At 39.3% G+C, this 20,392-nt stretch overlaps 2 protein-coding genes across 5 annotated transcripts in view; one reads left to right on the top strand and one right to left on the bottom strand.

The window, feature by feature from the left end:
• Window positions 1-16,575, top strand: part of MICOS13 (mitochondrial contact site and cristae organizing system subunit 13) — a 32,225-nt gene extending 15,650 nt beyond the window's left edge. The window contains exons 5-6 of one of the 2 annotated variants that reach the window (XM_041127653.1): window positions 3,777-3,802; window positions 16,537-16,575. In XM_041127653.1, coding sequence (XP_040983587.1) covers window positions 3,777-3,802; window positions 16,537-16,575 — 65 coding nt within the window. Of the gene's footprint in view, window positions 1-1,479; window positions 1,655-3,776; window positions 3,803-16,536 lie in introns of those variants that run through there. The other variant, XM_041127648.1, reaches the window with a different exon arrangement.
• On the bottom strand, window positions 159-20,371 carry LOC115348805 (scaffold attachment factor B1-like). 3 transcript variants are annotated; one of them, XM_030032089.2, is made up of 21 exons: window positions 20,035-20,371; window positions 18,351-18,438; window positions 17,083-17,147; window positions 16,791-16,997; window positions 15,386-15,448; window positions 14,783-14,810; window positions 13,378-13,876; window positions 12,896-12,945; window positions 9,763-9,863; window positions 7,877-8,026; window positions 7,705-7,781; window positions 6,643-6,782; window positions 6,209-6,300; window positions 5,714-5,820; window positions 4,238-4,531; window positions 3,816-3,953; window positions 3,288-3,330; window positions 1,826-1,947; window positions 978-1,090; window positions 801-852; window positions 159-526 (listed from the first exon to the last, which is right to left on the bottom strand). In XM_030032089.2, exons 1-21 carry the CDS (start codon window positions 20,221-20,223, stop codon window positions 397-399), a joined length of 2,748 nt encoding a protein of 915 aa, XP_029887949.1. In that variant the 5' UTR covers window positions 20,224-20,371; the 3' UTR covers window positions 159-396. The 3 variants fall into 3 exon arrangements, with proteins under 3 accessions (XP_029887949.1, XP_029887951.1, XP_040983577.1); XM_030032091.1 differs by lacking the exon at window positions 15,386-15,448 and having other exon boundaries at window positions 20,035-20,341; XM_041127643.1 differs by lacking the exons at window positions 16,791-16,997; window positions 17,083-17,147; window positions 18,351-18,438; window positions 20,035-20,371 and adding an exon at window positions 16,525-16,736.
• Window positions 20,372-20,392: the final 21 nt, after the last annotated feature.

Raw genomic sequence — 20,392 nt, 5'->3', positions numbered from 1 at the left:
GTAACACATTATTTCGTGTATTTCTGGGAGCTGTGTGCTACTGAAAGTGCAAAGGGACACCTGTAAGGCATTTTGATACTTCATCTTTGAAAGAAAGTTACACGGTTTAACATACAGCTGAATATATTAGTTTTCCAGGGACTGCTGAAACAAAGCAATTAACTGTAAACTGGCTTTTATTTATGGAAAATGGAATGCTTCATTAACAAACATTTTAAATGGGATATGAACAACACATTACAAAACAAATGAGTTCACGTTGGATTGAGTGACATAATATGGCAGCAGCTTAAAAAAAAAAATTACACTTACAGTAGCCCATAAGTTACAATTAATGGTAACCCTGGGTAACAGATTAATTTCAGTTGCCACCTTGCATTAAAAATTAAAACACATTCAGTAGCGACGGTTGAAACGAGGATCATTAGGTCTGTTTGCTCTCTCCTGGCCAGCAAATCCTTCTCCTTGCATTCCTCCTCCATGCATCATCTGACTTTGGTTGCCACCTTGCATGAAACCTCCACGCCTAGAAAGTGATTCAGATATTTTAATTTTCTCCTGTGACTCTGGTAGTCATGTTGATATAATGGGTATTCTTTTAAAACTTTTTGCGTGATTTTTCACTCTTCAATAAGATGCACTACACAAAACCCATGGGAATATTTCATTATTCCTTGATGTTTAAATAACAAATCAGATATCGAACTGATGCCCCCATAAAATATTTCTTTGGCCAATTTAAACCGAAGAAATGCCCCTTGAAAGGGATACAAACACTTTGCTCTTTTTAAAGTTCTTACCCTGACATGCCTCCACGATGCATCACATGGCCAGGTCTGCCTCTACCTCCACCTAAAAAAGTTCAAATGCTTCCTTTATATCCACGGTAATAGTTTTACTTCATCTCCAAGGATAATAATGCCTGTATTTTCTGTTTTACGTAGCACAACTAATGAGCTGTTGTGCCAGAAGCATACCTTGCCATCTCTCATGATCCCGTCCTATCATTCCTCCATCCACGCTGCTCTGCCATGAACGATCTTGATGTCCTTCAAACTTTCGACCATGATCTCCCCAGTCACGTCCATCCCTGCGGAAGTATGAAATTCATACCTTCTCACATTAGCCAGAGCACACAAAATAGATTCAAGTAAAACAACTAAGTCACAAACTTACTCAAATGCTTTACCAAGGCACATGCAAATCTTATACTGCTATCTGTTAAGTCAAATCTCAGTAATAAGTCTTCTGTTCAATCCAACTAACATGGCAAATAAGAAAACAGGATTTCTTAATCTGGTTTATGCTACATTGATGTCCCAGTTTACTCCAAATATCCTAGCTTGTTGTTTTAACCAGTCAATTTATTTTTGGTGTTTTCGGTACGCTTGCTTATTCACAGGACTTATTAAAAACAAAAAAAAACCCCTCAAAACACACCCCCCAATCTGTAAGCATTTTATTGTTTTCCTTTCAAAGGGCTGACAGGATGGTGCTTCCAACAACTACAAACCGGGGAAGAACCACTACCCTGAAAATACCAAGCTTTGATAGTAATGCTAGGTAAAATTAATTGAAAACATGAAGACTTTCAGATGTGAAGTTATTAATAAAAAAAAAAAAAAAAAATCACGCCAAGATGCCTGTTTTGATGCACAAGGCAAGCTGAAAGAGCTACTCATTTGTAGTCCATCCCACAGAGAACAGACTCGGGGTGAAAGCTAGAAAAAAAAGAATGGTACTTCCAAAAACTGCGTCCCACTTTCACATATGGAAATATTCCTTAGATGCACAAGAAAAAGTATTTTCAGTTAAGTGTACTAACCGTGACTGTGGGGGTATCCCTCTACTTTCACTCATTCTTCTGTCAGATCCATAGCTACCCCAACTTTCCCGAGAGTCTCGTGAATGACGGTCTGGTCCTCCATGGCGCTCATCTGGATAATGCTAAAAGGCAAAGAACACTTACAGGACTGCCCAAAACAGACTCTTTCATTGTTTAAAGTTGCTCTGCTGCAATTACTCAATCTCAGAATCATTTAGGATGGATGGGACCTCCTGAGATCATCTAGTCCAACCCCCCCGCTCAAGTAGGGTCAGCCAGGGCAGGCTGTCCAGAACAGTCTCCCATTGGGTTTTGAGTATCTTCACAGCTGGAGACTTCACAACTTCCCCATGCAGTCTGTTCCAGTGTTTGACCACCTTCACAGTTTAAAAAAAAAAGTGATTTAAAGGTGATTTGATTTGTCTTCAGATGGAATTTCATGTGTTTCAGTGGGTACTACTGAGTAGAGCCTGGCTCCATCTTCTCCATACCCTCCCTCTTGGGAGGTATTAATGCACATTGATAAGATAACCCCTGAGCCTTCTCCTCCAGGCTGAACAGTTCCAGCTCTCAGCCTCTCCTCATACAAAAGATGCTCAAGGCCCTTAATCATCTTTGTGGCCCTAGGCTACACTTACTGCAGTAAGCTCTTATCTTTCCTGTACTGGGGAGCCCAGCACTGGACACAGTACGCCAGATGAGTGCCGAGTAAAGAGGATGGACCACCTCCCTCGAACTTCTGGCAACACTCTTCCTAATGCAGCTGCTACTGACCTTCTTTGCCAGGAGGGTGCAGTGCTGACTCACGGTCAGCTTGTTGTCCAACACGACTCCAAGGTCCTTCTCTGCAAAACTGCTTTTCATCTGGTTGGTCCCAAGCATGTACTGCTGCACAGGGTTATTCCTCCCCAGGAGCAGGACTTTGCATTTCCCGGTGTTGAACTTAATGATATTCCTCTCTGCCCAATTCTCCAGCCTATCCAGGTCCCTCTGAGTCTCACAGCTTAGCCATCAGTAAAGGGCACTTGAGGATTCTGTGACTCCACAAAATTAATCTCTCACTGCTTGAATGTGCCCTGAAGGTCTTTCCCCCAGCCCTCAAAAACATGGAAACATCTCTACTAGTTTTTGCTGTTATTTCCATGCAACCTCACAGAGTGAATTTTATGCATACTTTGTACATTTGTCTTTTCTACACCATCTTTTGGAATACTCTACCTTTTTTGACACAATTCACTTGTTTTGTTTGATTTGCATCAGAATAACTATGTCTAACTTTTATAATAAACAAGTCTTTGAAGTAAATTTCATCTTATTAAAGAAACAAGATAATCTGGTTATCAATACATATTTTGGGAGATACCATTTAATTCTTAACTACTGAAATTTAATCTGACACACACTATAGAAAACCAGGTTATAAGAAGTTAAGATGTTTCTGTAGCTTTAAAAAGCAACTCACTTGTCCATCCCGATCTCCCATCATTGTCCTTGATCCATCTCTCCTACAAGCAGACAATTAAAATCAGACTGTGGTAGTAAAACATACAGCAGTCTATAAAAATCCATCTACATAACAACACAGATGAAAAATCCTGTGCCAACATTACCTACAAAAGGCACAAACAGCTGAAACGTACGGAAACCATGACACATTTTGGATTCCTGGAAAACCCAGTTAGTCCTAAGGTATAAACCAGGATATTCTCGTTAAGATGCTAGATGCCTACAATATTATTTAGAAATTTTTCATAATCCTACAAATGTGTGAAAGAGCATTGCAAGCAGACACTCTGAACAAGCCTGCCAGAAGGTTTAACTCATGGCACAGTACAGATGTCTTCATGGTTATGTAAGAAAAAGTCCACAGCCACTAAGACACACTTAAACCAAACACACAGTGAAGGCAGCAAAATGTGACATTAAATACATTTTTGTCTTTCAATTTCAGTGTACTGCCACAGCAATACAGTGGAGGTAAGACACCAACCTGTCTATTGAATGGTCTTGATAACGGCCACGATCCCTGTGATCAAAGTCATGGAAGCGATCCTGGCGACTGAAATCTGAATGGTACCTATCATTCATTGCCATTCGTTTTGCCTCTGGCCAGTATGGATCATCTCTCCTTAAACAAAGAATGTACTCATTTTAGTCAAGATAATTGCTTTTGATATCGTTCCTTCCTTCCAAACTGTGCAAACCAGAAGGGTAATTGAGTTCAAAAGGGAATAGAAAAACCTCAGAGAGGATAGTTTGACGGGCTATTAAACATAATAATCTCAATGCAATCAACAACTGCTGATTAATGGAAGCTGAGAGCATACGGGTAGCTTTTCATAGCACAGGCTGATGGGACAGAACCTGGCAGCAACATTTTCCACTTGCATCATTTGTATTTGCTGGTTTTACCTGCCATCTATGTCATATGGTCTTCTCATTGCAGACCGACGTTCTTGCTCATAGCGCAGTTGCTCATGCTGGCGTCGCAGCTCTTCTCTTTCTCGCTGAATGCGATCTTGTTCTCTTCTCCTTTCATGCTCTATGTGCATTCGTTCTCTTTCCAGTCTTTCTCTTTCCATCCGTTCTCGTTCAAGACGCTGCCTTTCAATTTCTAGTCTCTCACGAGCAATCTCAAGCCTCTCCCTTTCTTCCCGTTCCCGGATAGTCTGCAGGTGCTGCTGTCTCTCCCGACGCTCACGTGTGCTATTTTAACAGAAAAATCCCAAAAGGTTACAAATCTAATACTTCAACAAATAAAGGAAGTTAAAAAGGAAGAAAAAAACCTGAAAAGGTAGTATTAAAACCACAGTGACCACAAACTTGCATCAGCTGCTTGAAATTATACCTGGGGGGTGTGTGGGAGGGAGGGCACAGAGGGAAGACACTCAGCGTATACATGAATTACTTGTATTTAGAGACTGATCATAGTACTCCCACAAAACCCACCTGTGGGGGAAAACAGTCCTATATGGTCAGGAGAATTTGAATCCAAATGCCCCAAGCTCATTCCTTCTACTCAAACAAAACATACAACTCTGAAGAAGCCAGAACAGTATGCTGGATAATATGACTCCCCTAAGGCTCAGAAATCTACCTATGAGAGAGAAACTTTTTCCTCTCCAGTAAGAATGATGAAAGCATTTCCCCCCTGTCCAATTCAACTTACTTTAGGTAACTAATAAAAGTTTTGTAATGTGTGGAAAATGTTTTAACATGGAATTCAGGTCACAGTTTTAGCAAGGAATTTGAAAGATGGCCACTACCACCTTTATCCTGTGTTAAACATCATGAAAACAGAAATAAAACCCCACCAAAAATAATTAAATACCTAACTTAGGTTCTTAACTAAAAAGATACAATGTGGAAACTTTGAAAGGTTGCAGGAAAATCCCCCAACTTCTCTATAGACACAATGTACTTAAATACAAAAATATTCATCTTGTTTTGTTTCAAACACTATGGAGACTTTGAATGCTCTAAAAAAAAGACATTTATTCTGAGAAAGACAACTTTTCTCCTGGTCCTTCCTGCCCTGTTTATTTGAGTGTGGCAAGTTTAAAATTATCATTTCACCTCTACTATAATGCATGCTTAGCTAAAGAGAGCAGCATACTTAAATCAATCTAAACCACAAAACCTACAAAATGGAGCAAGAACAAAAAACAAACCGCAATTTTTTTCCCCCAAACATATTTTCAAGCTTAGTATTAACAGAGTCAATAATTGGAGCTTTCCCAATTCAATACATATGTGACCTACAAACATATAAAAAATGACAAGTAAAAAACACATCAAACCCCACTTTACCTCTTAGTTATTTTAATAAAAGTGTATTCATTCTAGAAAAAAAAAAAAAATTTCAAACAATTTCACTGTTGCTCTTACCGGCGCTGCTCTGCCTCCCTCATTTTTCGCTGTGCTTTAATTTTGTCAAATGGCACAATGCCTTGTCTCTCTCTGCTCTCTGATTTGCGATCCTGGCTCTTAATGCTCTGTATTTAATATTGAAGTAGAGACATTTAATGGAGTACATTTACAAAAGGACAACTACCACAAACAATACATTTCCCTTCATACATATCATGTCTCAAAGCTTCGTCCCACATTTTTGTAAAAAGCTGTTCTTTTTTTAATGTTACAGACACACCACATATTAACAGAGTAATACTTGCCTTCCTACATGTTTGGCAGGATTTAATTGCTGAACATGGTATCAGCTGTATGAAAGGTATTTTACTAATTAAGATCTAAATGCATATTATAGAAACTCTAATTGGACAAATTGGTAAGACAAGTGTGGATTACATGTAGCTTGGCAGGATTCAGTATTTGTTTCTAACGAAAACCAACCCATGTTTCCCATGCAGAAACATTACTTACTCTGTCTTTTGATGCAGTTGATGTTTTCACACTAATTACAGGTTCTCCTTTGGATTTATCCATTACTACCGTTCTCTCTGTTCCTTTACTTGCTAAATACATCAGGGGTTGAGGGGAAAGAGATGGAAAAAACAATCAAACTACATAACCTACACCACTCATTGCTATGCCAGATGTTCTCTAAAATGTGAAAATGTGCATTTAACCCTCTCTCCAAAAATCATTTTTTCACTACACCTATTCCAAGCGCCTCTGTTAAGGACGACCCAATGTCAAATACCCTCCCCGCCGCCTCTTTATACCTTCTGGATTTCCAACTAAGAACCAGAAATAATTCTAGAACATTGGCAGTTCTTTGGAAAGAACTACCTACAATTAATTATTCATACTTCACCGTATCTTTTACTTTATGAAAAAAAGAATAGCCAAATTACCCGACTTAATAGTTTTAGGTTGATCTGATGAACCAGACTTCAGTTCATCTTTATCTTTTTTTTCCTTTTCATCTTTGTCTTCTGCCTTTTTAGGATCATCTTTTTGGTCAGATTTCTCATCCCTTTTAACACTGCCAGGTCTATAGATAGATATTGATATAGATTAGACTAGTACAGAATAAGAGAAAAGAAACATAGTAACAAAGTAGAATTCTGATGTGATAAGACAGTAATAATTAGATTTCCAAAGATTTCCTTCTACAACTTCCTACACCATAAAATAAGACAATTGGACCATGCTGTGCAGTTGTCATAAAAACTTGGCTGTGATTCAGATACCTCAACTGGAGACAAAAGGAAAAATTCACACCACCATGTGCTTAAAGCCCACAAAGTTTCTTATACAACATGACAATTATGAAGTGCCAATGTGAACCATTTTTGTTGGGCAACTAGGTGAGATAAAGGCAAAAACTTCTCAGCAAATAGCATTTAATAGGAGTTACACCTCAAGAAGATAATTAAAGCAAAGGACTTAGTGTCTTATTCACTGTCTTAGTGTCTTTTTCAGCTACTTTCAGTAATGCTAGAGAGAAAAAGCATAGTGCTGAAGAGGAACATGTTCTGGAAACAAGATCTTGGACAACTGATCTTTAACTGTTTGTGACCACAACTACCTGAGAAAGCCCTCTTACAATGAGAGAAAAATTTAACAAGGAGACAGTGACATACTGAGGAAAATTCTCCAATAGTTTTTCCTATAGATTTATGACATGAAAGCACCACAATCTTCACTAAAACCCAAACATAGCTAAGTTAAAAGATATGCTTGAAAATGCAATTTTCCAATGCCTACCTTAAAGCACATAACAGAAGTGTGTTAAGTTAGGCACTGAACATCAACAGAAGTTTACCTTGTAGTAAAAGTTGGAAAAATGCATCTATCGCTCTTTTTGAATGTTTGTCACAGAAATTCTTACTGTGACTTTGTTTTTCCTGACAAATCAACATAGACTGAAGAACAGCAAAACACCTTTACACAGAGAATTTTTACAACAGTACCTCTCACTGACTGTTTCTTTCTTTGCTTCATTCTCTTTTTTTTCACTTGGCTTCTTCCCAGCAGGTTCATTTTTTGCCTGAAATTTATTTTGCACATCATCAGCTGAGAATGTGGTCTCGATCACTTGTACAATCTGATGGTAATGGGATATCTTTGAGGATCAGTACTCACTTTTTCTACAGAAATTATTTTCCCATGTAACTCTGTTTTGTGGAGGTGAGTAATACACTTTGTTGCTTCCTCAGCTGTAGACATCGTAACAAAGCCGTAACAGCGAGCACCAGGACTGCGAGCATTGGTGACCACTTTTGCACCTACCACCTTTCCAAAATAAAGGTATTACACTCACTGTAACAAGTGCCCACCATTTAACAGCAAGAAGTACAAGCTCCATTTCTACTCTGTTTTATTCCTGTCCATCATCATTCAGGAAATTTCTATTTTTAAGAGATTGACAAATACAAAAGAAGCATTGCTTGGAGCCAATCATGCTTCTGTTGCCAATGCAACGCTGCAAAAGCTGCATCAATAGATGGGAGCCAAAGACTGAATTCTGTTCTGAAGAAAGCCCGTTTAAAAAAAAAAAAAAAAGCTAACTTTACATCATCATTTTGCTTAAGTATAAAGGAGTAAAAACCTAATAAAAAATTGTAAGCAAATTTCCACCCAAATGCTAGCTCAACTGCCAAGTCCCATCTCCCCTCGAAAAAATGTTTTCATGTCATTGCTAAGAGGCAGACCCACAATGTTATCTACAATCTTGTTTAAGAAACAGGAAGTTTCCCTCAAAAGTATAACTTTAAAAAGCCCACATAAAACACCTGTTTTCATAAATGGTGCTTACTTATGCTCGTATATTCAATACAGTTCACTTTCTATTACAGAAATCAATCATATTTCACAGAGGTGTTATATTTTAAAGTACAGCTGAATAAAGAACATGCTGTTGAGTATTTGATTTATTGCAGATGTACATTTACTTCTAGAAGTTTGCCTCTGCTAATACTGCAAAGAAAATAACAGTAATTTTATTTAAATGACTAAAAGTTACCATGGCGTCTAAGTAGAGGCAAATACTAGGTTGGCTGTTGCGTATTTTTTAATTACATTTAAAATTTTGTGGCACATCTCTATGATCAACATTTCAGGTTACCAGATGGAATTCTGAACAAATAAATGGAAGAAAAGTATTGCATTTTTATTGTTACGAGGAACTTTAAAAAGGTTTTGTTTACTAGTCTCATGACTTTCAAACTCAAAGCTGCTACGCTTAATCTATTTTTGCACCTATTGTAAAGTTACATTTAAGTTCCAGAGTATTTTCATTAGTTAAACATTCAATAGCAGATTGCTAGCACATACAGTTTTCTTTTACTACAATCTGCTGACAGTCATCTTTAAATAGGCTTCAAAGGTTTGACAAAAATCCTTACTGAGGTCTCTGACATCAGCCTTCTATTAAACTAGCTCATTCAATTTCCCAACTGACAGGGAGATTTAACTTGCCATTTTGTCTATCATTAATAACTACTGCAGGACCTGCCCCCCGCTCCCCCCAAACCAACCCCCAAAATCCCCCACCAAAAGTACCCAAACAAGTGCTTTAAAGCAATTGCTAACTCTAGACAAAAATAAAACTTCAGGTACCAAAGCAATTCTTAAGATATTCCCCAATAATTACGTTTCAACATTTACTGCATGTTTTACTTAGTCCTAAGGAAGTCTTCAATAAGCACCGTTAAATTCACTCTTGACTGAATTTCCAATGGGTGAAGATACTATACTACAGCACAGGAGACAGAAGTTTATGTAAACAGTCATTGACTGTTTCAAATAAAGGACTGTAAATGGAATTTTATATTTGTTTGGAAGTGAGCGACAGAATAAAAAAGCAGTCATTCAGTGTGTGTACTTCGGCAATTTTTTCCTTGATATCCCACAATATTTTTGATAATTTGATTCCTTTCACTGGTATTTTCAGTGACAGGAACTTAAGAAGTCTTGTTAAGACAGTTTCAAGTGAAAAAAAAAACAAAACAAACCAAAAAACCCCTTACCTTCCCATATTTGCTAAACAGATTCTTCAAATCTGTAGCTCTGGTAGTGGAAGCCAGTCCACTCACCCAAAAGTTTCTACCAGAACCGCTAGCAGTGCGACCTAATTAGAAAAACAAACAAAACCAAAACATACCCAAAATCCTAATTATTTCAAGAACTACTTCTGAATTAAAAAGCAGCAGTTCCACAATCTTTTATTTTTTTAAATCATAGAGCAAATGAAATGCAATGCATAACATTCTCCCTGCCATGATTCACATTCCTGAAGGCAACTAATATTACAAGTCCAAAAACTTTAAGATGGAACTACAAGCTTTGATACATACAACAGAAGTATGTTATGTCATTCTTCAAGAAAGAAACTGGACTAGGGCGTCTCTGAAGTAAGTGTGGCTCTTGAGATGTGCCTGGATAGATCCCACTAACTGCACTTACAGGAAAAGACAGAAGATCTGCTAGAGTTCCGGGAACTATGTTAGTACCCATGTATGCTCATGTCTTGCCCTCCTTATCTCCTCAACTCCAAAGGAATGAGGATGGGATGCAGATTAACTGTACCTCTCAAAGGAAAGACATTCACTATAAAAAAAGCAAGAAAATTTCTCTCCTATTTCTGCCCATACAGATTCCAGTTAGGGGTATGAAGCCTGTGACTTCAGTTACAGGGGTTAGAAAAGACCTAGCTTTCTTTAACTATGCAAGAACTAGAGAACACCCATCCAATTTGGCATCTAAACTAGATAATTTTATAAATGCTTATGTACTTGTAAAGTCTGAAAACCCAACGTCTAGTGTTTAAAAAGTGTTTGAGCTGAACTCCAAGTTTTAGTGTTTGCATTTCAACGCAAAGCACTTAAGCCAGTATAGTGTTTCCAATCTCCTTTGAAATGTCTTTACAGTCCTTTTATCAGTCTTGGTAGTGTCCAGTTCCAAGGCTTCAATGAATGGAGTGAAGCAGGTTTCAGTCCAGCTACCTGCTTCCAAACCATCTGCCTTTTTTTTTTTTTTTTGGTGATGTATGGAATTTCTCAGAACTGCTTTCATCGAGGGGAGACATTTCTTCCAGAACCTTTCTAAAATGCTATTTTATTTGAGTGTCTTTCCATCTCCTACTTCCAGATATTTTCTGTCATTGTCTCAAACATGAACTTAGCACTGAGAACATTATTGTTAATATTTACACAAGTTTCCTAGGGAAGCATGCAATCATTTGTGCCAATCTCTTTAAAAAAAAGAGGTCTTTTGTACATAGCGGACTAAGTCTACACCTGTCATCTTCTAGTCTCAAGAACTGCACTGACAAAGGTATGTCATGTGTGCAAACACATGGGAGATATATTGTCTTGGTGTTTCAAAAAGCGGAGCCATAGGCTTTGATGCTTTTACTCCACACACTTCCTCTACAATTTTAAAATGGCCACCTGCAGTTACACTGGTACCAGCATCCTGAAGAAAAATGAGCACTTTCTTCTATTTTACCATCGATTTTTTAGATTATTTAAACTACATTAATATCCTTTTTGAATAAGCTTCGATCAGTCTTAACATCTCCAGTTTTTGCCCTCCCATAAGACTTAAAGAGGTGCTCCTGCAATGGTACTGCACTTTCAAGATAAAGACAGACTGGTACTATAAAATCGTCTCTAACTTAGAAACTAGAACGATATGGGTATTGGGAGCCAACCCTCAACACTGGAGACATCCTTCAGCTACGCATAAATCAACTGCCAAGTCTAGACTTATGAGCTCATAAATTTATTTTTCTACACTTATTAATACAGCCCTCATAATGAATGCATGGAACATGGAAAACTCCTTGTCCTAAATAAAATCCTTTCATACAGGTGTGGAAACAGCAACGCATGAGTCCGAACTGACTTGTATGTAGTTCTGTACCTTTCTTCTGGCTCAACCGCTTTGCTCTGCATGCAGAGAAAGTTACATAATCAAGTGGCTACCTCTCCCCAGTGCTGTTTACTAAGCCAGAAAATGATTTAAAACAAACGTTAAGGAACATAGCACATCCTTTGGACGAAGGTATGCAGGGGCAAGGTTGAACCCAAGTTCCTGAAGCCTGTTTTGAATGCAAACTTCAAGAAGAGTTTTCCCAGTCCACAGAAAAAAATACACTCATGTCCCTGGGTAAATGACAGCATGCACAAAACACTCTTTTAAATATTCTGAAATAAGAGAACATAAGATTACAGACTGTAAACAAGAGGTAAACAGACCCTAATGGAGCTGATGGTGAGGTCCAGTAGCTTGCAGACATGTATAACCCCAGATCTTGGAAAAAGCAGCTGACAATGAGTTCAGTCTGTGTTGTAAAACCCAATTAAACCCTGTCCAATCGGTAGACAGATCTCATAAGGAGCTTTTTCCCTATTATAGGAATTGCTGGAACTTCCATGCTTACCGTGCTGAACTACCTGCCTGCAGTACAGAAGAAGAATGTTAACAGTCAGTTCTAAATTTTCTGCCCTGGTCAGGCAGAAGAGAATAGAGAGGTGGGGTGAGCTGCAAAGACTCAGCAGCCTGATGTATTCAAAGGAAGAAGTATGATGAAAAAAAGGAGCAGGCACCTGACACTGTTGATCAAGAAATTCTCATCTTGCTTATGATGCATATTTGCACCATAAATAGGATCTGTGTGGACAAAGATTTAATAATGTCAATCTAATTTGAAGACAAAGTTAAGCTGTAAGTTTCTGTGGCATTTAAATACGTGAATACTAGACTCCAAATTATTTCAGCAAAACAGAAGACAGTATGAAGAATCACAAGCATTTAGCAAAGCAAACACAATTGCTAAAAGGCTCTTGACTCACTAACAGCTGTTGGTAAGTGTCTTCAGTGCCATGAAGGACATATTTGCCACGTATTAATGTCTACCTTTGACGATCAAGATACAAACAAAAGGGTGTGACACAGATATCCTTAGAAAATGCATAAAAGGAAAATAGCTTTTTCGGCATAAAGAGATTAGAAAAAAAAAATCCAGAAAGAGATGAATTATTTATGATACTTAACAACTGCACAGATTCCAACGCTTTCCCACTGAACACCCCATTCAGTACAAAACCAAGTTTCTCCAAGCAATCATTAAAGTTCTATTTTTGAAAAGAAACATACCTTTCTCATCCTTTGAGATTATCTTTGTATCTCTGTCCTCCTCAACAGGGCTAAAGACAAAACACCACATTGTTCAAGTCAGAAAGAAAAATGACTAAATATAAATTATGAAAAATGCTAAAATTAAATACCTACCAGAAAATATGTTGCAAATGAAAACACACCTTTGTATACTTGATTTAAGAAATCTGACAAGAAATAATGAAGTCAGATTCTTAAACAGACTTATATTAGGAAGACGTTTACAAGTAAGAGTAATTTAAGAAAACAACCTTTGAAGGTTGAGGAAGGAAAGAAATCAAACCCTCTGTGTTTAAAAAAAAATAAAAATATCTGCACATGGAGAAATAAAACAGACTCTTTAGCAATAGGCTACAATTTCATCAGTCTCGGTGGCCAATTGAAGGAAACAGCTTATTCGCATCACTTAAGGACCAATGAAAAAAAGATAGCATCTGGTCTATAACGGAGAAAAAACAAACCTCTTTTTCTGATCACCGCCCTCACTGGTTGAGGACTCTTTAGTAGCAGGGGATTCCTCAGAATTAGCTTTGTCTTCTGTTTTCTTGGCATCTTCTTTGCTACCTTTGGCTTCAGGACCTGCGCCTTTTTCCGCTGTTTCCCCACTAGAGGCTTCCAGGCCTTGGGAGCGTTTGCTACTCTGATCGCTTAGGGTCTCTACTACTAAAGATTCAGAGTCCGGTTTATCTTCCTCTATTGTCTGTTCACTTGTCTCCCCTTTTGCTACAACTAAACGCTTTGCTTCCTTCCTTGCCATAGCTTGTGCCGATTTGCTGTCCAAATCTAAAGCATCTTCCTCCAACTGAGCGGCAGCAAGAGCGTCCTCTTCCTCCGCTAGCCTCTTGCCTGGCACCACGTTACTTGCTTCCTGTGCATGTGGCCGCTCCGCTTCGGAAGTTTCTTCGTTAAGTAGTTCAGATTTACAAGTTTCCCCCAAAATGTCGAGTATTTTCTCATTTTCTACGGATTTAACAGGAATAGAATGGCACAAGATTTAATCACCAGGGAAATACAGCAATCACAAATGTGGAACTGGCATGGCTGCCACACTAACACCAAGAGAACTTCTAAGCTACACAGAGATTGGAAAACCCTAGTGTACACAGTGTTACAAGTACTACGCTAACCGCTCTCTGACAAACTACCAAATCAGCCCTAAAATGTTAACAGGGAAGAAAAATGCCCCCACAGATTTAACAAAAACCTTCTGGCTGATCCTTGATATTCTTCATGAAATCGTTCAGCTCTGTTTCTTCTCTAGTTAGCTTCCAGAGTCCGAGATGCTTAACTGAACGTATCAAGGCACTGAGGGTTCAATTTTTAAATTTCTGTGAAATTCTTTTAGCAGACAGTCCAACATGAGAACTGGGCATCTTCTGATGGTGCATGAGTGTGTTTGCAGTCCAGAAAGTGAAAAGTATCTGTATGAAATTTCCATGAAGAAACTCTCTTCTTTCTTCTGTATCCAGTAACAACTAATCTTTACCTTTTAATGCCCTATAATATCTTTTTACTGCTTTCACTGCTCTCTACTTAGTAACAGAGTTAAGGTGTGTGCGATATCACAAGATCTGTTTACAAGTAGAATCTTTAGCTTTTAAACTGTGATTAACTTCTCTAAATCCATTTATGTAGTTTAACAAGTTTTTAAACCATTTCATTTCACTGGAAATATTTCAAAGATGACAAGCATCACTTCACAGATCTGGGGATATGATTGGGTTTCCAATCTCTATGACCCTGCATGATCTGGATTGTCCATCATAAAAATAATGCAAATTATGTTTGTTTGCTTGTTTTTTTAATAGTTAATGGTTTAAAAAGTATTAGTTGAAAAGACAGGAATATGTTTTTCTTTAACAGTACCTGGCTCCAAGTGTAGCTTCTCCATTTTCTGTTTGGGAAAATAAACACAGAATGAGGATTTCATAAAATGTATTTTGTAACACAGAATAATAGCAACCCCCTGCCCAATCCAAAGATTGAAAACTACACAAATTCACCTACTACATTTAGCACTTTTTTTCACCATCCACTGGAACTGAGTATTTTATATAGGTAATTTTTCTGGCATGTTAAAGCCAAATCAAAATATCAGCCACAATTGTGTGTGATGTCTAACTTGGAATGTTAAAGAGACCAATAAAGTAATCTTTGTGTACCATATCAACTGCAGAGTGAAAAACAAACCCAGCTACTACTTGATATGATCAGCAGGAGAAAGAAGAAATCAACAGTACAAGACCATTTTTATTTACCACAAAAGTGGAGGAAGTCTTGATAGCTGACTGAAAAGTAGGGAAAAAACACAGGGCATTCTCATTTGACAGACTGTATTCTGAGCAAGATCATGTATGTCCTGGATTCTGTTACAATTTCATATTATGGTCATGTTTGCTTTTCTGTAGTATGAGCACGGAGTGAGTACTGCTAATAACAATCTGAAATACAGCTACATTTTCAATTTACCTTCATTTCAATTAAATCAGAAGAAGAGGCATCTAAATTGTTTTCAATTTCATCATAATCTTCCTAAAAGAGTAAAAAAGGAATTATAGCATTTCTTACAAAAACTAACGTTACCTTACGGAGAAATACTACTGTATTCAATTTTCCCTAGCAATAATATGAGAAATCTTTTCCCGTATTTTTGACAGATCTCAATTGCTACTTCAGATTGTGACCCAAGAATGAGGAGCAACATATAAATATTCTTGATGATTAAATATCTTTCTCCAGTTACCTTTCATTTTAATTTCAACATGACATTGTCTATTTCAAAGTTATTCTTATTTAGAGAGAAAATTTATTTCACATTTCCGTGGTTACTGTACATAACGTGTTTTTCCATTTTCCCACTTTTTTACTTATTTAGTTTCTAGCTGAAAAAAGCAGTTAGAAACGAAGCTGACTTAGGTTTCTACTTCTCCGAAAACAGAACACGTCCCCAAAAGCTTCCTTCCTTAAGAGCTGATGGTAAGATTCAACCAAAGCTCATCAGTTATATGATTCACAACAGCTCTAATTTACAGAACATCAGAAAATTGCCTTTCAGGCCAACTGGATGTTGTCACAGTGACTCTGTTTTCAGAAGATAAATGATAAAAAGTTGAGACAGACACCACAGGCCTAAAATAAATAAATGAATAAAAACATAAGGAGGCAAGGAATGATAATACGTTCAGTTTTGGGAAGGAACAGCCTGAAATAAAAAAAAAACACCACAAGGATCCAAGGAAGGGTAATATTTGGGGACTGAACATAACATATAGATTACACTCTTCATTCAGTTGCAGGAGACTGTGCTGTCTGTAGAAGACATTGCAAATTGCTCTCAAAACTAAGTCGTAAGCCCAGCAATGTCAGAACAGGGCAACACACAATACATAAAGATTTTCTTGTTTTATTAATCTCTATGAGAAAACTCTGCAACACAAATTCTTTAAACCAAAGCATTATTTCTGCAGAAAAAATTTCCAAATTATCTGTGAGTTGAAAGCATGTTTCTCTCTCTCCATGTATGTAAATACCTATATGGCTGGGTATATGCATATATACATTTAAACATATATAAATGGGAAGAGAGAACACGAAAACTAATACATTACTCTCAATTCCAGGCTTCTTTCACAGCAAGCAGAGATGTTACTGCAAGGTAAAGAAGGCTGTGACCTGTCTGCTGTGAACATTTCAAGCCTCCGACAGGTCCAAGAACATTTACCACTTAGACAGCAGGACATGAGAGCTGTTAATGTGAAATAGAATGCATATGATATTCATGTCCTATATTCTATTACACTGAAATAACTCATTCATGTGCCCGTATACTTATTAAATAGCTTCTGAAAATTTACAAAGACCTCTATTCACTTACCTCATTTTCTGTTAGCTGATCTGGAAGTTCTTTCATTTCTGCTTCGACATTGTCTTTATTATCCGACAGAGAATCAAGAATATTATCAGGACTATAGTCTTCTCCACAGTCTACAGCACTGCCATTATCTATTTCAGCTTCATCTAACACACTAATATCCATCATATCAATATCTTGCAAGGTATCCAGACTTGCTTCTATATCCTCCTACAGAAAGAAAAAGGGTAGATGTATATTTATTGTGGGTTAAATGGTTCATATTCTTAGTAACAGCAATCATAATTTCACTTACCTGCCCATCTCTAGAGTTTTCTTCTAGTCCATTGTCTTCAACACCTTCTTCTTCTGGTTTTCTTCCTAAAAATAGTATCACTGAAGTGAGTTACAGCACTAAATTTCATAACATGTCTACTCTTCGCTGAATTATCTATTCAACACTGAGTTTGTTTCAACAAATAATCATTAAGACCCTGATTTAGAAGTCCAGGTCTGTCTGGATGTAACAGAGGACAACTTGCCACTTGATACAAGCAAACAGCATAAGCATGAAATAGAAGGAGCACAGCTACATATTTCAACAGCTACGGTCCTCTCATTCCACAACATTTCCATACCTAAAAACACAACACTGTCTAGGAAGGTGTTCCATTTAAAATAAACACCTTCTCATTGTTACAAAAAACATCCCTCTTACCATTTAAATAATTAAACTGATTTAGAATTAGTCTTCACTTTTAAGATCTTGGACACACAGTTCATGTTTAGGCATATCTGTCACCAGCAAACTTGTATCACTATTCAAAAACAACTGCTCTTTCTCTATTTTTACCCCGTTATCTTAAAGGAAGCAGCTTAAAAGTAAGTTTCAGAAACTATCTTTTAGGAACTGGTTATGAGCAATTCAAATAAACCACATGTAACATGGCCCACACAATATTTAATGATTTTGAAGCAAAATATACTTAAATCACTAATGAGCTATTTCAGAACAGTTTATTTTCAAAACAACAGTTATAAAATGAAATATGACACTAACAAAAGTTAAACACGTTTTGTTATTTGTGCAACAATGGTTCTAATTATTCCCACTATAATTTCTTGCATCTAAAAATGTATCCCAATGATGATGGAGTTTCAAGGACTTCTATGAAAAAAGGAAAATGTATATAGTTACAGCAAGGCAATTAGTACCCGGGTTGTTGTGGAGCCACCTTTATATAAGTTGGCAGAACTTTCCACAGGAGCTTATACTGGCTGCAGCTGCTTGCTCTGTACCTGACACAATTCTACACTCATGGTCACAAGTACAGAAACACCTGCAACTTATGGTCTCATCTACAGGTTTCAAGATTTGCTAACAGAAGTATGGTAAGGTGTCAAATCATCATTTAAACTTGTTATCGCCCACTAACACAACCGAGTTTTACCGTTTTCCCTACGGGAAAAAGAAAAAAACTTTTTTTTTTTTAAATTAAACTAATAAAACAGAAGAAATCAACATCATATGCTAAGTTCTAGCTACATGGAAACAAAGGAAATGTATTTGTCAAGACTCCGTACCTTTGCTAGTTCTTTTTGGCATTCTCTTGTTGGTCAGTTCTGAGGCCACAGGAATTTCATCAGGATCTCCTCCTTCATCCTCAATGGCCTATTGGAGACAGCAGTATGACATCTATTGTATTGTTTGTTGGTGTGCGTTTGTACCGGTTTCGGATGGGGTAGAGCTAAATTTCTTCACAGTAGCTTGTATGGGGCTATGTTTTGGATTTGTGCTGAGACCAGTGCTGATAACACAGGGATGTGTTAGTTATTGCTGAGCAGTGCTTACACAGCGTCAAGGCCTCTTCTGCTTCTCACGCTGCCCCGCCAGTGAGCAGGCTGGGGGTGCACAAGTTGGGAAGGGACACAGCTGGGACAGCTGACCCCAACTTACCAAAGGGATATTCCATACCATGCGATGTCATGCTCAGCAATAAAACTGGCAGGGGTGGAAGTTGGTGGGGCTGCCATTACTTGGGGACTGACTTGGCATCAGTCAGTTGACAGTGAACAATTGTTTTTTCTTTTACATCACTTGCTTTTCTTGGGTGTTTTTTTTTCTTTCTCCTCCTCTCTGTTGGTTTTTTTTCCCCATTTTTTAAAATTATTAAACTGCCTTTAACTCAATCCACGAGTTTGCTCTCACTTTCACCCTTCCAATTCTCCCCCGTGCACTGGGGGGGGGGGGGGGGGGGGGGGGGCAAGTGAGCAGCCATGTGGTGCTTAGCTGCCTACTACGGTCAAACCGTCGCAGCATTTTTAAGCATTTGTCAGATGGAAACATTAGCGTCTCACCGTAGTTCAGGTCATAAAGCCAGGCAGCCATATCAGCTGTTAGAAACACTGAATAGTATGGTGTTATAACCCCACAACCAAATCAAGCTATAATTGAGAAGCAAAGTTCCCCTCATCTGTAAACAAGGCTCCCTGCTCAGCCGATAAGCGCTTTAACTGTATAAAACTGAGAGCGACCGCTACAGGAACTCAAGCGCATCTGACAGTATTTTTTCCTCAACGTGCAGGCCTATTAGAACCCATAAAAGGGTCAGGACTGACTACGCTGTTCTGGCGTCACGGAAGTCTGTGAAAATACATTCCGGAGAGATGGGAGATGGAGTCAGGTGAAGTGTGCCCAGAGGAAGCAAGAGAAGAGATACGGGAAAGGGGAGCGCGTGTATATGCTGGGGGAACAGGACAGGAAACCGGGGATGGACGCGCATACGTGAGGGACAGGGAACGAGGGAAAGACCGGGGCCACCGCGGAGAGAAATCGGAGCAGCGCTCCGAAGAACGACCATGGTGCGGGCGGCGGCGCGGATGCCCACACGCTGGAGCGCGAGCGGGCGACGCGGGTCTCCGCTGGGGGGTCGGGGCGGTGGCAAGAAGCAGCGCAGCGGCGGGGCTGCTGGCGGTCCCCGCAAGGGCAACGGCTCCACAGCGCTGCGTGGAAAGGAGCAAGCCGCTGCTGACGGACACCCCGCGGCTCCACGGGACTCAGCACTGGGAAGCAGCGGAGGGACACGGCAACCCCGCCACCGCCGCACCCCCGCTCGCGCTCCCTTTAAGGCCTCCCTCAGCACAGCGGCTGGGGACTCCAGGCTAGACCCCGAGCGCGCATGCGCCAAGCGCCCTCGGGCCGGGGACAAAGGACCCGGATGACGCCCCCCCCCCCCCCCCCCCCTCTGCCGCCTGGTCCGCGCCTCACCTTCCTCAGCCGCTCCATAAGAACGCTCTTGTTGCCGCCGCTGTCTAGGTTACGGCGCTTGAGCTCGGCCCGCAGGTCGATGACTCGCAGCTCGCTCAGCCGCCGGGTTTCAGGTTCCGAGCCGAGAGCCGCGGCCCCGCCAAGGGATGTGAAGTCCCCCAGCCCGACCGCTGATTGACTCTCCGCCATCAAGGCCCCTTCGATATTCCGCCTCAAGCCCGAACGCACGGGAGAATAAGGCACAATCAAGCAGCTAATCTTGCGATCGCAGCACAAAATGGTGGGGAGGCCAAGACGCGCCGAAGGGGGGGGGGGGGGGGAAGCCCGCTCCGCGCAGGCTCGGAGAGGAGGGCGACAA

Source organism: Aquila chrysaetos, chromosome 12 (assembly GCF_900496995.4).
Source record: "Aquila chrysaetos chrysaetos chromosome 12, bAquChr1.4, whole genome shotgun sequence".
NCBI classification, from domain to species: domain Eukaryota; kingdom Metazoa; phylum Chordata; class Aves; order Accipitriformes; family Accipitridae; genus Aquila; species Aquila chrysaetos.
This window is presented reverse-complemented; position numbering and strand designations above follow the sequence as displayed.